Source organism: Cetorhinus maximus, chromosome 25 (genome assembly GCF_964194155.1).
Source record: "Cetorhinus maximus chromosome 25, sCetMax3.hap1.1, whole genome shotgun sequence".
Taxonomy (NCBI): Eukaryota; Metazoa; Chordata; class Chondrichthyes; order Lamniformes; family Cetorhinidae; genus Cetorhinus; species Cetorhinus maximus.
Window position 1 is genome coordinate 8,852,933 of NC_135903.1, and position 17,080 is coordinate 8,870,012.

At 43.1% G+C, this 17,080-nt stretch overlaps 1 protein-coding gene across 7 annotated transcripts in view; it reads left to right on the forward strand.

Moving 5' to 3' along the window:
* srcin1a (SRC kinase signaling inhibitor 1a) overlaps nucleotides 1–17,080 on the forward strand; it is a 382,976-nt gene that overhangs the window by 46,396 nt on the left and 319,500 nt on the right. For all 7 annotated transcript variants that reach the window (XM_078529401.1, XM_078529403.1, XM_078529405.1 and 4 more), the window contains exon 2: nucleotides 7,724–7,798. In XM_078529401.1, coding sequence (XP_078385527.1) covers nucleotides 7,732–7,798 — 67 coding nt within the window. In that variant the 5' untranslated portion in view covers nucleotides 7,724–7,731. The remainder of the gene's footprint in view (nucleotides 1–7,723; nucleotides 7,799–17,080) is intronic.

Sequence of the window (17,080 nt, forward strand, 5' to 3'; positions counted from 1 at the left end):
TTCTAATTTTATTGAACACAACAGCCAGGAAGCTATGCCGAACTTTAGAAATCATTGGTTCGACCTCAGGTGGAAAATTGCGTCCAATTTTTTTGGAATGGCATTTCAGGAAGAACGGCAAAATCTTTTTGTGAGAGCACCTGAGATTTGCCTGAGTTTGCATGGCGCCAGGGCTGAGGGACTTCAGTTACACGGAGAGGCTGAAAATGCTGGGCTTGTTCCCCTTAGAGCAGAGAAGGTTAAGGGGGAGATCCAACAAGACATTCACAACTATGAAGGGTTTTTTATAGAATAATTAAGGAGACACTGTTTCCACTGGCAGGAAGGTCAGTAACCAGAGGATATGGATGGAAAATAATTTGCATAAGGACCAGAGGTGGGGGTGAGGGAAAATTCTTTTGCACAGTGAGGTGTTGTGAACTGGACAACAAATGCCTGGTGGAAGCAGATTCAAATAATAACTTTCAAAAGGAAATTAGATACACTTGAACAGGAAAGAAATGCAGAGTTTTAGGGAAAGAGCAGGGGAGTGAGACTAATTGGACAGCTCCTTCAAAGAGCTGGCACAGGCAGGATGGGCCGAATGGCCTCCTTCTGTGCTGTGAAATATAGAACTTAATTGTTGTTGTTGACGTTAAGGCAGGACTCATGACTTATTATCTAGTAAGAGGGTTTGTGAGAGTGAGCTTGTTGCTCAATGTCAGATTGTTGGCCTCTCTCAGTTGGGCTCCTTCATTGTCTCCACCACCTTCTAGTTTAAACAGTAATGCTCCACAGCACAGGGAGACTGACCCTGACTGCCACATAGCCCGAGTGCCCACTCTTAATACAGGAACTCAAACTCTGATTGTCCCTGGGCTATTAGGTCATCCCAATTTTGTTTTTTTGCAGCGACATTGCATTGTGCAATAAGGGGAGCTGGTACCCTGGCTGATAGGTAAACCCTATTGCCACCCCCTCCACTGAGATCAGCAGATTTAGCACATCGCAAAGGCCATATCTATAAACCTACCTGATCCACATTCTTCAGTTCCGAGTAGATGTGAGATTGTGTGTGGGGTTTAACTCTTTGAGGTAATGGGTTGACTTGCGTTCATTTGAGAAAGATCCTTCCCTGTTCTGGGAACTCCAGCTACAAACACAAATTAATACTCATTCTCGGGATGTGGGCATCACTGGCAGTGATGGCATTTATTGTCCATTCCCTAGCTGCCCTGGGCAGGTGATGATGAAGACAGTTCTCCTTGAACCACTGGTCAAAGTTTTTAGGTAAGACCGTGTTCTTTACCCAGAGGCAGTTAAGAACCAACCACTAAAATAAAAGCAACTATAAACCTGATCTGCTGAATGTTTCCAGCATTTTCTATTTTTACTTAAGAATCAACCTGGAGCTACACAAAGACCAGTCAAGGTAAAGACAGTAGATTTTCCTCCCTGGAGCCATTGTTGAACCAGTTGGATCTTTGCAAGGATCGGCCGGCTTCAATCCTCATGCATTTTATTGAATTTACATTTTCAAGTTGTCATGGGTGGGGTTTGAACTCACATTCTCTGGATTGTTAGCAACAGCAACAGAACCACCACACCCCCCCCCCCAATTGTCTCTCTGCAGTTTTGTGCAGAGAAAGCAGGCAAAATTGAAAGGAGAGGCAAGGCAGGGGAAGGGGGGCGGGGTTGCTGCGGTCTGGAGCTATTTCCAAGTTAGCTGTGCATCAGCAGTACAGATAAAAAAGACAGGAGAATCTCAAAGGAGGAAAGGAAGACAGCTTGCCTCTGAGAGAAACGGCCTCGGCAGAAGCAGCTAATTGGCCCTTTCCTCTCAGGAAGCTTAAGGCTGAAAAGAGGCCGAAGAGCAAAAAGAGATGCAGGTTGAAGTAGGTCGGAGGTGTTGCAGGAAGATGGCCTCAGGAGATGGAGTACAAATGCTGTACATGGTTGTAGCAGTGTAGAGACTACCAATCTCCCTCTAACACATCCTGGATCTTGACACAAGCCTATGTGCTGCTTGTTGCAGGCCACATACCATACCAGCAAAAGGTTCCATTATCCCCGATCTTAAAGCTCAGTGGGGAGAAACTGATCTGTACTTTTTGGTTCATTAATTCTTATAATCTCTATCCATTACTATACAGTAAAAGTGTCCACTGTCAGCCACTGCATTGTAAACAAGGTTCTCAAGGTGACTTACATGTCTCTGTAGTATTAAAAGCTCTGAGTTGAACCTTATAATGTGTAGTGTTCCCTTCAATCAGATCCCAGAAAACACGACCCTTCACTTAGCCCTAAAACCTATTCAAGCTCACAACTGTGTAACCGGTGACTAATCGGGTCATTGAAGTAAGAAAGTGGTACGTCTGATGGGTTGTCTCTGTAACTAATTCACAATAAACAACCACTTGACTCAGCCCACCCCAGCCCAGCCTCACTGCCCCCTCCAACCCATTCCACCCATCCTAGCCTCACCTCACCCAGGTCAGTTCCATGCCTCGCCGTCAGCCAGAAATGCCCTGGCCTGATTTCTGCTACTCCTCAGTGCCAGGCGTCAATCTCCACCAGCCTCTGAGCCCAGAGATAGCTGTCACTGCCTCCAGTACTGGGCATTGGTACAGAAAACAGAGAGACAGGGTCTGGCGATTGGCAGTGTGGCTTAGAATGACGTCTTAGAATCATCTTACAATGACATCAATGGTACTTGTTACTTCTTAAAGTTATTTTCTAATCCTTAGGGCTTAGGGCCTGGAAGGAATAGACAACATTAATAAAAATGTTATTGCCAATTATTAGACTGATGCCTGTTTTGTGGCTTCATTCAATTTTTATATGGAAGGAATGGACTCTGTTCACTGCTTCCAGGCCCTAGGCAGATTCCAACTCAGCTGTTCATTTCTTCCTGACCTTAGCGTCCATGTCTGTGTCTTTTTAGCTCGGGATAGCCTCAGTAACTTGCGCATTCTCCTGGGACTGAACGTTATTCTCTAATTTCCCCTTTATGTCTTTCTGAACCCAATGCTTTCAAATAGTCCCTCTAGTGATCCTTACCCTGTTCTGGTTCACCCGTCTGTGGAGCTTATTCATTGACTATTGCTCCGATGTCAATTTGAATTTTGGGCTATGAAGCAGATTTGTCAGGTTCCTGCTGGTTATTTAAATGCAATCGCCACCACCCCCCCCCAACCACCTCGCCACCTCCCGCACCACCCCCTGCCCCCCTCGCCCTTCCACACTTCACCCCTTCTGTATATTGTTCCTCAGTGAATGCCAATCATTGGTGTGACCAGTGGAAAGGTTCAATAAAAAAATGTTACTTGCTGCATCTGCAGCTTTGGGCCAGGATTCTATGGTCCCGCTTTGGCGTGTCTCCCCCCGGCAGATGCAACAAACCATTTAAACCCCCATTCAGTTCGGCGGGGCTGTAATAACCCCCTGGGAGGAGGGGCCGTAAAACCCTTGGCCTTGATGTCGGGGAAGTGCATCTGGGAATATTCTGTAACCAATATCCCTCTTTATGTTGGAAATGATCCCATACTCTCTTCCTGATTGATGACTCCAGCTTCTAATCTAGGCTCACCCCAGTGCAGTGCTGAAATAATGCTTCATTGCAAGAGATGCCACCTTTTTGGAGGAGATTAAACCAAGGCCCCATCCAACCTCTCAAGAGGATGTGAAAGGTTCGATGACACAAGGCAAAGAGCAGGGGAATTCTCCCCAGTGTCCTGGCCAATGTTTACCCCTCAACCAACCACCCCAGAGAAACAAATTATTTAATGCTTTATCTCAGAGATAAAAACAAAAAACTGCGGATGCTGGAAATCCAAAACAAAAACAGAAACAGAAATACCTGGAAAGACTCAGCAGGTCTGGCAGCATTGGCGGAGAGGAGTACAGTTGACGTTTCGAGTCCTCGAAACGTCAACTGTACTCTTCTCTGCCGATGCTGCCAGACCTGCTGAGTTTTTCCAGGTATTTCTGTTTCTGTTTTTGTAATGCTTTATCTCGTTGCTGTTGGTAGGATCTTGCTGTGCCTGCATTTCCTAAATTATAACAATGACGGCACTTTAAAAGTAGCAATTGGCTACTTTTGCTAGTGCTTTGCGATGTCCTGAGGGCATAAAAAGTGCTGCAGAAAATCACTGTCTTCCTTTGTTTCCCATTATTCTGTGGTTTCCTCACTGCAGTTATGGGAGAGAAAATTTTAACTAGTGTTCCTGCTTCTGTTTATTTTGTGGTGATTCTTGGTTAAAAAAATCACCCCACGTGTTCATGTGATTGGGATTCTGTTGTGGCCCCTTCAAGGTGAAAAATCTTGTCCATAATCACCTGCTACAGGAAGTTCCAACATTAGATCAGCCACCATGTTCCTACTGGAGTCAGGAGAGGAGTGAAAAAAATTGGGTGTAGGGTAGAAATGACAGGGAAGCACATTTTCTATGACATCATCTCCCTCCCATCCAAAATAAATCAAAACTTTTGTTCTTTATTGAAAATCTCCAGATGTAACTTTATTGTGGTTTAGTTTTCCAGGTGCTAGGACCCTGCAGTTTAATATTTATTGAGATTTATTGATGGACCAATCATTTAGCCACACCCAACACCTTCCCCTCCTGTTCTCGTCCTCATTGATAGATAGGAGAGATTTTCCACTTCTCAATGAATTTGCTTTTCATTCTGTGGGCCTCATTCATCCAAAACTCTGTTGCCCATATACACATTATACCAAGTCCTGTTTGCCCATCACCCTTGTACTTGCTGATCTGCCTTGGCTTTGGGTCTGGCAATGCCTCATATTTTAAAATTCTCGTCCTTGTTTTCAAATTCATTACTGGGCTTTGCTTATTCCCTATCTCTGTAATCCCCACCTGCCCTACAGCCTGGGAGATCTCTGCACTTCTCCAGCTCTGGGCTCTTCGACATCCCGGTCTGCCTTTGGTGGCTGTGCCTGGGCCCAAAGCTTGGAAATTTCTCCACCTCTCTCTCCCCCTGCAAGATGCTATTTTGAAACCTGCCTCTTTGACCGAGCTTTGGTCGCCTCTTCTCATAGCTCAAGTGGCTCAGTGTCAAATTTTGCTTGATAAATTAGGGGAGATGGTGACAAAGTGGTAATGCCACTAGACTAATAATCTAGGGGCCCAGGATAATGCTCTGGAGTCACAGGTTCAAATCCCGCCAGGGCAGCTGGTGGAATTTAAATTCAATTAATAAATCTGGGATTGAAAGCTTGTCTCAGTGATGGTAACCATGAAGCTATCATCAATTGCTGTAAAAACACCTCCAGGCCATTTGGTTTTCTGATGCCCTTTAGGGAAGGAAATCTGCCATCCTTACCTGGTCTGACCTACATGTGACTCCAGACCTACAGCGATGTGGCCTCTGAAATGGCCTGGCAAGTTACTCAGTTCAAGGACAGTTAGGGATGGGCAACAAATGCTGGTCTTGCCAGTGATGTCCATATCCCATGAAAGAATAAAGCACCCTGGTACATTTTTACTATGCTAAAGGCGCTATATAAATATAAGTTGTTGTGGTCTGACATCTGTTGACACATCCAGGGAAATGATTGTGAAGTTGTTTTATATGCTGTCATAGAACACAGGTGCAAAGTGAGTTGTGGAAGAGGGGGTTGCCTGATAGCATCCGTTAAGCAATGAATACTTGATTACAATTGGTTGGTGTGGAGGTCAAACACCAGCCTGGATCTGTTGGGCTGAATGACCTGGTTCTGTGCTGTAAATATTATCTAATACAATTGGCTTTGGCCCATCAAGGGTGGTATGAGAGAAACGCCAGCCAGGGACCCTCCCGATTGCTGTCTAGTAACTCCTGTTGGGAGTTGGTGCCAGAAGAATTGGGTAAGTAGAAGGTCAGGTTTGGGTTTATTGAATTCAGTGTCTGGACTCTCACAAAGAATAGCTCCTGGACAATAGAAAAGATGCAGCCAAAATATCAGCCTGAAACGACAGAATCACTTTATTGGAGAATTTTCAAGCAGCTCCTTGGAATAGATGGAGTTGTCCCACTCTGAATATTCAAATACAATGCCACCATGTTGGCTGATGATGGCGAAAGGTTGGAACTTCAACCATGTCATCGGTGAGCTCTATCACTATATTGGGCAAGACAGCAGATGTACCACGGCAACTCCATCAACCAAAGGCAGTTATGTGGGGCCTTGGTTTGTTGTTTCTAATAACCAATGATAACACCCACTGAGAGAACAAGTCATATATGCCTGAGTATGGATGTTGGGATCCAGGCCATGTTTTGTATCTGCCACTAGTGTAGTTAGTTGATCGATTCCATGTTTTATTTCTGACATTCATGTAACGTATTGAACCAATCCAAATTTTCTATCTGACACTTAGGGCCGGGTTTTCCCATTCGTGGTGGGAAATGGGAGGCCGGGTTCAATGCCAGCGAGCCATGAAGTGTGATTTTCACGGGGTCAGGGTCTTAATGAGCTGAGCCTATCGCCCAATCAGCGGCCGGGGTGCAGGAAGGGAGGCGGGATACCCAGGAATGTGGGCCACATTCTTTCAGAATCAAGAGCTATTACCATGGCTGCCATCTGCGCATGGTGTTAAAGGCATGAGAGGATCTTCATGTTCAAAGTGGCCAGGGTTAATGGCGAGCTGGGACCCAGGATAGGCTAAAGCAAGTTTGGTTACTAAAAGTTCATTACTACTCAGTACTCTCTTTGTCCAAACTTTGGCCTTTTTACATTAAATAAAACTGGCGCTCCTCTTCCCACCTGGCTGATCAGCTTCAGGGAGCTCATAACAGCCACCAGCACCCATGAAAATCTCGGAAGTCAGAAGGTGAGCTCTTAACAAGCTCCCTAATTACCTCAATGCCTAATTAATGAGCTGGGTAACTTCACTCTCCCATTCGCCCCCCTCTCCCCCTGACCCCCGACCCTGTCCTCGAAAAGTCAACAGAGTCAGGAACAGAGGTGGCAGACCAGCAGGTCGGCGAAATTTATTTTGTTATCCCACTTCCATTCCATCCCAATTCAGGACAAGAAAATTCCAGCCTTAGTGCATTGATCCATTCCAAGTTTTCTGTCTGACACTAGCTAAGTTTAGTGATCCACTCCCATGTTTTGTTTCTGACATTAATGTAGCCATTGAATCCATGCCACAATTTGTATCTGACACTACCTTATTCCATGTTTTGTATCTGACATTAGCTAGAGTCTGAACAAGAGCTTCAGTTGTAATCCAGAGATAGCAGCAAAGGGAATTTGTCTCCAACATAACAGCGGTCAGATGTGATAACTGCAGGAAGCCATGGCCTCCAGACTGTGCTGAGAGGACTCCTTGACCAACACATCAGGACAGTTCAACTGCATTTACGAATGGCATCTCAGTGATAATGTGTGAAGTCAGTCAGCCAAAGCTTCTTTTTGCCTATGTAACTCAACGTAGGGGCTTCTGGTCGTTGAAGGAGGGAGAGGGTGGAGAATGAAATTAGGCCAAACAAGGTTGGCACATGGATTGCTAGTGGGTCATGATCTCCCAGAGCCTTCGCCATATCGACTCTCCCAGTTATTCTACCAAACAACTGAACAGAAGAGGAGGTGGGTGGCAAATTTGGGGCAAAGGCCTCCCACCTCCCCTTAACGTCACCACTAATTCTGTCATTTTTGGACACCATCATCCATATTTTCTTCAGCTTTGATTTCATGTTTGGGTGTATTAAATTTCATACCTTTTTCTGTCTTCCATAGATTTCTCCATGACTCCTATGAAACTTGGATCATACAAGTACAAAACCACCTATAACCACCCACCTGTTACACAAGGTATTTCTCAATCCAAGAGGGATCTCACTCTACTACATTCTCTCTCTCTCTCTCTTTATTTTGAAGGGGTTACTTTGTGCATTTGACAGGTGAAGTTCGAAAGAAATGGAGACTTTTTTTTTATCAAGCAGATTCCATAGACGTTCCAGTCCGATGTTCGGCTTCCACTGTGTAACCATGGTAATAACTATCAAGGACAACCTCTGCAAAAAAAACCCACTGCCTTCACTCATTGGCTCTTCCTGGGTAACAGGATGGTGGGAAATTGTGGTATGATGATAAAGGTGAGGGTTGGCACTGCTAGGAATGCACCATATTCTGAAGATCTGCTGCTGCCCGGATACTCACACCATGAGTCATCACCATTGGATTAGGAAAAGGGGGAGGAGGGAGGCAGAGTGTAGTTTGGTCAAAGGGAGAACAATAAGGGTGAAAGGAGTAGGGTGGAGGGGAGGAATATGTTTTAATAATGCAATCAAGAACTTAAGATTTATATCATTAAACCCAAGTGCATGGGATGAACTGAGTCTCAAACGTCTATAAATCTCTCATCTTTTATACTGTCTCTGAATGAGACACTTTTCTAGATTGTCCACACACACTAATGTGATTTCCTTCCTCTTAAGAAACAAGATCTCAGGTTACATGGACAATGCCTATTAGACAGCCAGGGACCACTATCACATGACTGAGAACAGGCTGTTGCCTGGCAGTGAAACCTCTTGCAGTCAATGACCTCTTAATGTTGCCAATTTAGCCTCACACATGAAGAATGCTCACTTGGCAAAGCACCAGTGGGCTTGTAGCCACAACAAAACTCGTATTTATATAGCACCTTTAACTTAGGTGCTTCACAGGAGCATTATCAGACAAAATTTGACACTGAGCCAGATAAAGAGATATGAGGGCAGATAAAGAGATAGATTTTAAGGGGCATCTTAAAGGAGGGACGGGAGACAGAGAGGTGGAGAGGTTTAGGGAGTAAATTCCAGAACTGGGGCCTGGACAACTGAAGGCACAGCTACCAGTGGGAATTGGGAATGCTTAAGAGACCAGAATTGGAGGTTTGGAAGACTGGAGGAGATTACAGAGATAGGGAGGGGTGAGGCCATGGAGTGAGTAGAAAACAAGGATGAGAATTTTAAACTGAGGCATTACTTGACTGGAAACCATTGTAGGTCAGGGAGCCAGAGTGAAGTCAACATCTTCGGGAATAGGGAGAAAAAAAGACATTGAGAAAGATTTTTTTTAAATGGGAATTTCTGCTGAACCTGCTGGCAGTGTAAGGGTTAATGTGAGAAGATAATTTAGGAGGAGGTGGTGGTGTAGTTGTAATGCCACTAGCCTAGTAATTTAGAGGCCCAGGCTAATGGTCTGGAGTCATGGGTTCAAATCCCACCATAGCAGCTGGTGGAATTTAAATTCAATTAATTATTGAATTGAAAGCCAGTATCAGTAATGGTGACCATGAAACTAGCATTGATTGTTGTAAAAACCAATCTGGCTCACTAATGTCCTTTAGGGAAGGAAATCTGTTGTCCTTACCTGGTCTGGCCTACATGTGACTCCAGTCCCACAGCAATGTGGTTGACTCTTAACTGCCCTCTGAAAAGGCCTAGTAAGCCACTCAGTTCAAGGGCAATTAGGGATGGGCAATAAATTTTGGCCTTGCCAGTGATGCCCACATCCCATCAAATAATTTTTAAAATTGCACCTTTCAGGACCTCAGCATGCCCAAAGCGCTTTACGTTCAATTAAATCATTCTTGAAGTGTAGTCACTGTTGTAATGTAGGAAATGGGGCAGCCAATATGTGCACAGCAAGCTCCCATAAGCAAAGAGCTTATGACCAGATCATCTGTTTTGGAGATGTTGTTTGAGGGATGACTATTGACCAGGACACCAGAGAGAACAACCCCTGCTGTCCTTTGAAATAGTAACCGAAGGATCTTTAACATCCACTTAAAGTGGTTTAATGTCTTGATCAAAAGAAATCGCCTCCAGTACCACAGCACTCCTTCAGTATTGCAGTGGGAATGTCAGCTTAGATTTTGTGGCCTAAATCCCCGGAGTGGAACTTGGACCCACAGCTTTCAGACTCAGGGGCAAATGTGCTTCCCATTAACACCACAGAGTGACAGAGGCCTGCGATGGTTGAATTGATCCATTTTGGTGCAATTCCCCCAATGTAACCAACACAGAAGATGGTGGAATTTTAAGCATAAATTGTGTTCAGTGCAAACTGACTTCTCGCAATCTTTTGCGCTAATTTTAAAATCATCGAGCTAGAAGCTGGCCCCACCTAAAAACTAGCCACACTCGTGGACAAGTCACAGAATCCAAATCACAGAATCACACAGTACAGAAGAGGCCCTTCAGCCCATCGAGTCTGCACCGACACATAAGAAACACCTGACCTACCTACCTAATCCCATTTACCAGCACTTGGCCCATAGCCTTGAATGTTATGACGTGCTAAGTGCTCATCCAGGTACTTTTTAAAGGATGTGAGGCAACCCGCCTCCACCAACCTCCCAGGCAGCGCATTCCAGACTGTCACCGCCCTCTGGGTAAAAAAGTTTTTCCTTACATCCCTCCTACCCTCCTGCCCCTCACCTTGAACTTATGTCCCCTCGTGACTGACACTTCAACTAAGGGGGACAGCTGCTCCCTATCCACCCTGTCCTTGAAACGTATTGCAGCTGTACTCCCCTGACTTGATTGCTTTACTGTATTATGCTGTGTCCCTATTCTGCTAACATTCTGTGTCCCTTCCCCCTGCCGAATTAGTTTCAGCTCCTCCCAACAGCACTAGCAAACCCGCCCGCAAGGATGTTAGTCCCGCTTTGGTTCAGATGTAGACCATTCCGCTTGTACAGGTCCCGCCTTCCCCAGAAACGGTCCCAGAGATCCAGGAATCTGAAACCCTCCCCCCTGCACTCTTAAGCCACGTATTCATCTGCGCTATTCTCCTATTTCTGAGCTCGCTAGCACATGGCACTGGGAGTAATCCAGAGATTACAACCCGAGAGGTCTTGCTTTTTAGTCTACTGCCTAACTCCCTGGATTCTTGATGCAAGACCTCATCCCTCTTTCTACCTATGTCATTGGTACCAACGTGTACCATGACCTCTGCCTTATCACCCTCCCCCTTCAGGATGAATTTCCATTGGTTGTTTCTACTAATTGTGCTCATTTGCTGGACTTCAAAGAAGCTCCAATAATTAAGTCAGGGCTTTTGAGTTCAAGGACACTCGTGGGTATGTTTTGAAAAGTTTTTAATTGTATTTCTTCCAAATTTGCTAAGGAACTCACTACCGCACCCCAATCTAACTAGAAAATAGATTTGTATATTTTTAAAAATTCATTTTCACCAAATTAACTCACAGATGGTGGATTGACACTAATTTAAAATGCATGTTAATTCTGTGTTAATCAAACTTTACCAAGTTACCACTTAATGGGCGGGGTTTTCTGGCCCCGCCTACTGCTGGGATCGTCTGGTCCCACCGAAAGCCAATGGACTTTTAGTTGGGCCACTGAATCTCCCGCTATGGGTCCCAACACGATGGGGCCGGAAAACCCCGGCCAAAATATCAAGGGATATTTTGCTCTCTTATCAAAAAATCTTACATTTTAAAATGCTGTCTGATTCTGCTGGTAAATGTTATATTTTTTTTAATTTTATGCAATGAGCTGGCTGTAAGCTTTTTAAGAATCCATTTCTTATTACGTTTAAAATCCATCTCCCAAGAAATACAATAAAATATTACAATGCAGCAAAAAACAAAACCCTCTCATTTGGATTATCAACACTGCCTTTAATCAGATTTATAGAGACTTCTTTATGTTAAATTCTGAAGTAAGTATTGAGATCAGTGTTGGCAAAGCATCAGTCACTTCTGTCTATTTACCATAGGCTAGGTAAAGGGGGAATTGTGTGAGTATCATCTCCCTACCTGTTCACTCTGCTACAAGAAGAGCAATTGTCCCTGGAGAGGAGTTACATTGTTAAGACTGGGAAATAATTAATATTCTGTCTCTGATGTCCTACCTGACTGGAGCATTAATGGGGCTCTGAATGCCTTTAGGTTTAACTACAGATTACGGCTGTATTGTGTAAGGTACAAGAAGTCTGGCCACTTTTACAGCATACAAATGTTTACATTATCATATTTAATGCTTTAAATTTCAACAAACCATTATGTACTCCTTGTCCGGCAGCAGGTTTAATTTGATTTACTTGAGAATGGGGGATTTACAGAGCTACAGACAAAAAAACAAGGATGTGGGATTAAGCACAGTTATTCTTTCAAAGAGCCAGCATAGGCACTATGGGCCAAATGGCCTCCTCTGTGCTGTAAGTTTCTGTGATTCTAATCATAACTTTCAAAAGGGAATTGGATAGGTACTTGAAGGGAAAAATTTACAGGGCTATAGGGAAGGAGCAGGGGAGTGGGACTAATTGGATAGCCCTTTCAAAGAGCATGATGGGTCAATTAGCCTCCTTCTGTGCTGTATTATTGAATGATTCTAAACCTTTCCTCCTATCAAGAACATTGATTATTGCTTCTCTACTGTCTACTTTTCCTCTTCCAGTGAATGAACCCAAACTAGTGTCGCGTAACACAATAATCTTTTGATCTATCTCCTCTTCTCTCCCATTATTCTCAACTTTAATCTTATATTTTACCCCTGGCCTTTCCACTAAATTTCACAATAAGAAAAGGCCTGGCTACATATGCCCCTGTGCCCAAAATGTATTTGTCACAGGGCTATTTTGTATCTGCCTTGAATTTGTTCTTCTTTCCCAGCACTGATGTTCCTCATTTGAATGCCGAGTAGCTAAATCTATCTATATATAGAAAGAAAAGCAGTCTCGACTCTATCATATCAGAGAGAAGGATAAATGACATTGGGTAATAAAACTATCAGTTAATGGAGAAATGACCTTAAACCATGAAAGAGAATTAAGTGGTTTATGGGGATCACCTGAACACCTTGATTTAAATTATAGGCTTGGCTTACCATGACATCTGTAATTTTTTATAATCTATATCATGGTATCAATCGGATACAATCATCGTTAATGATAGAAGCTGAAGTGATACCATTTAAATAGCTTGTGATATTAATGCAGAATAACAGGATCACATGGTTCTCTATAGGATTTAAGAAGGGAATAAATTGGCTGTATGAGTTCTAGAAAGATTAACCATTCTATGATAGTCAGCTTGGGTTTATTGGCCAGTCTGTTTGTTCATTTGCCCTTCTGATTCTACATCTAAATGATTAATGTGGAAACTGTGACTTATTGTCCATGTCTGACTTGCTATTCGCTAAATTTTCCCTTAGCAGTGAGGTCAATAACAAGGGGGCTTAGATTTAAAGTAAATGGTAGAGGGTTAGTGGGGAATTAAGGAAAAATGTTTCCACCCTGAGGGTGGCAGGGGTTTGGAACTCACTGCCTGAAGGGACGGTAGAGGCAGAAACACTTATCACATTTAAGAAAACGCTTGGATATGCCAATGAAGCGCTATAACCTACCAAGTGCTGAAAAATGAATGCAATTAGACTGGATGGTTCTTTTTCAGCCAGCAGAGAAACAATGCGCTAAATTAATTCCTTTTGTGTCAGGCATCTACCTATGTTTTTATATTCCTATGAATTAATTACATTTTAAGGCTATTTCTCAGCCTATTGCTACGACTAGATGAATACAAATGCAAGGGCTCCCCCTTTTTCCCACTCCTTGGTTGATTGTAACAACGTTTTTGAGACTTATGAGGATGAATGTGTTAATTCAGTGCATACACTTAGCTGTTTATGTGCTGATTGTAAAGAACTCAGTCTGATGGGCTTCTTTGAGTTTAAACGAGTAAAGGGTTAATTTTTTTGTGCTTAAAATCCCAACCAGGTAAAGACATTAAAATCTTAAAACAGGTAAACAGACATCCCAACTGTCACAACACACAAACATACACACACAAGCATTCAAAAATATAATTTACAAAGTAGAGGAGGTTAACTTTTGGCCAAATTATGATTCAACGATAAAAGGCAAAGATATAAAGAGTTCACTGATTATGAGTCCTTCACTGTTGTTCATAGCTGAGGCTATGTAATTGTAATGCTTGTTTTTTTCCTTGGAAATGCTGCTTTGGAATTTGAAGTCTTCTTTCTAATTTCTCTGCCTGCTGTCCACTGTACAATATCAGCAGACAGTGTTCACTTTAGTTCAGAAAGAGAGGCAAGCACCATTTTTGCTGTCTTCAGATGTTCCTTCTCCAGACTGCTCCAAAGCCAGCAGGGTTTTGGTAATACAAGGCTTTCAAAAATCAGAGTTTTGATCATGTGACAACTGGCCATTGATATGCGATGGAAAACAGTCTGGGATGTCTGTTTACCTGTTTTAAGATTTTAATGTCTTTACCTGGTTGGGTTTTTAAGCTCAAAAAAATTAACCCTTTACTCGTTTAAACTCAAAGAAGCCCATCAGACTGAGTCTATTCATGTTAATGAAGGGGTTTCCACCTCCCATGGTCAAAAGCATCAACATACAATAGAGGCAGATTGGGGTTCTTAGCACTTCCCTTGTGCATAATCAGCTTCATTAGTTCTTCTTTGTTACCCGGTAGTCCTGGATACAGAAAATCTGAGGCTTTATTGTCCTTGCTGTTTTGGGGTAAATCCAGACTAAGGTAGAAGCAACATTCCACAAGAATGTGGTCTTGGCATGTTCATTGTTATCCACGTTTGAGAAACTTCCAGAAGCTTGGCCAACTTGCAGTTCCAAAAGTCAGGTGACCTATGGTAACTACCTTAAGCCAGTGTCTTTGTTTTTAACATTTGAAAGTGCCTTTTTTAAAAGTTCCATCAGATAAAATTGAAACTTAATATTTGACATTGACACTCCTCCATAACCTTGTATAAACCCTGCTGTTTTGTTTTTTTAAAAATTTGCTCCCATCTCAACAAGGAGTAGGATCCAAATACAAAGATTTGAAATTGTTCAGGAGAGATTAATAAAAAGGAAAATAATTAAAAATGATAAGACAGGCGAAACAAAAAGTCACATATGGGTGAGAGAAAAAGGGAAATTGAAAGAAATGGAATAATATTTAGCAAGGATCGTTGGTGCTCTTTCTACTTTCTACTTCAGGCACCAGGTCAGCTAGAGTTCAATTGCATGCAGAGTTTCCTATTACATTGCCCCATCAATATATCTTTGCTCCAATTTCAGAAGACCACTTCCTACCACACCGCTTGCCATTTCTTCTATCCTTAGGCCTGATTAGTATTGCCAATTAACGCAATAATCTCACTATTCATTCAGCCCAGGGAGGCTGGAGTTTCCTTAGACCTGTAGTTAATCTCAGAGTTAAAAGCATGGTATATATTTCTACCATATACTATCACCCAACTGTTGTGTAGGCAAAGTTCTAACTCAAATCTCACATGTGCGATCCTTGAGTCGCTTACTAGGAAGAGTAATTGAGGTAGTTTCTCATCGCACTTCCTTCTGGTTTTGATCTTCAGCCAACGGTGAAAATGAGGTGAGGCCCCTGAGGATATCAGCCAGGGATCCTGGTCACGAGCAATATTCAGTGACCTTCAGTGGGGTGGATTGGGCTTCGATGTGATGCTCACCATAGCCGACCAACACTCACTGACTAGACTCACAAACAAAGGATGAGCACTGGGGGATGGTGTTTATAGGTGCAATCATGCCCCAACAGCAGTCTATATCTTCAGGAGATGGGCAAAGAAAGTGGGAGGTGGGTTAAAGTGAATAAAGTTGCTCGTGTTTCAATGGCAACACAGACCAGGCAAGTTTCATTTTTCAGTGATAATTGTTTTAAGATTTTTTAAATTCCCAGGATGGGTAAGTCACTGGCAAGGCCAGCATTCTATTGCCCATCCCAAGCCATCCTGATGGCTGGCTAGGGCATTTGCACAGGGTAGCTAAGAATCTATCACATGGGTGTGGGACTGGAGTCACATGTAGGCCAGACTGGTTAAGGATGGCAGGTTTCCTTCCCTAAATGACATCAGTGAATCAGATGGATTTTTATGACTATTCAACAGCTTCATGGTCACTTTTACTGTGACCAGTTTTTATTTCTGGATCACAATGATTCTTGACCTAACTTTAAACTCTCATATTGCCATGCGGGTGGGATTTGAACTCTCATTCTCTAGATTATTAGTCCATTAACACAACCACTAAACTATCATACCCTTGCGTGCTTAATTAAGATTGTCACAAAAGTTTGCTTTTCAAAGTCTGTCCTTACTAGGAACTCTGGCCTCTGGCTCATCAAAATAATTAATGATTAAATTTTTCAGTGAATTTTACATTTGTGGGAAAAGCCAAGTTCACAGTTCGTGTCACCTTGACCTGTAGCTCACTTCATGTCCATGAGGCATCTCTGGACCAGTTTGGTGCTGTCACTGTCTGCATTGTTCAGCAGCTGGCTTCATTTTTATGGAATGTCCCTGCATATTCCACTATGAAATCACATCCATCCTGAAGCAAAATTTGAAACTGGAACATTTTCTGGTATGTAGGAGGGCAAGGTCATTCAAACAAACAGATCTGTGAACTACTGACTGTACTGTGTGGTGAGTGCAGCTCAGCTTTTCCCACCCACACATCTCTACTTTTGACACCACTATCCCTTTCTCCTCTAGCACAGTGGTTAGCACTCTCACCTCTGCATCAGAAAGTTGTGGGTTCAAGCCCCACTGCAGAGAATTGAGCACAAAATCCAGGCTGGCATTTGCAGTGCAGTACTGAGGGAGTGCTGCACTGGTGGATGTATCATTTTTCAGATCAGGCATTAAACCTATCTGCCCTCTTCAAGAGACATAAAAGATCCCATTGCACTGTTATGAAGTTCAGCAAGGCAGTATTCCCTGGTGCAAAAACAAAAATAGCTGGAAAAATTCAGCAGATCTGACAGCATCTGTGGAGAGGAAGACGAAGTTAACGTTTCGACTCCGCATGACTCTTCATCAGGGTTTTGATGAAGAGTCATGCAGACTCGAAACGTTAACTCTGTCTTCCTCTCCACAGATGCTGTCAGACCTGCTGAGTTTTTCCAGCTATTTTTGTTTTTGTTTCAGATTTCCAGCATCCACGGTATTCCCTGGTGTCCTGATCTGTATTAATCCTTAAACCAACATCACTGAAGTCTGACCATTATCATATTGCTGTTTGTGGGAGCTTGCTGTGCACACATTGTCTTCAGTGTGTCTGTCCTATATTATAGCAGTGACT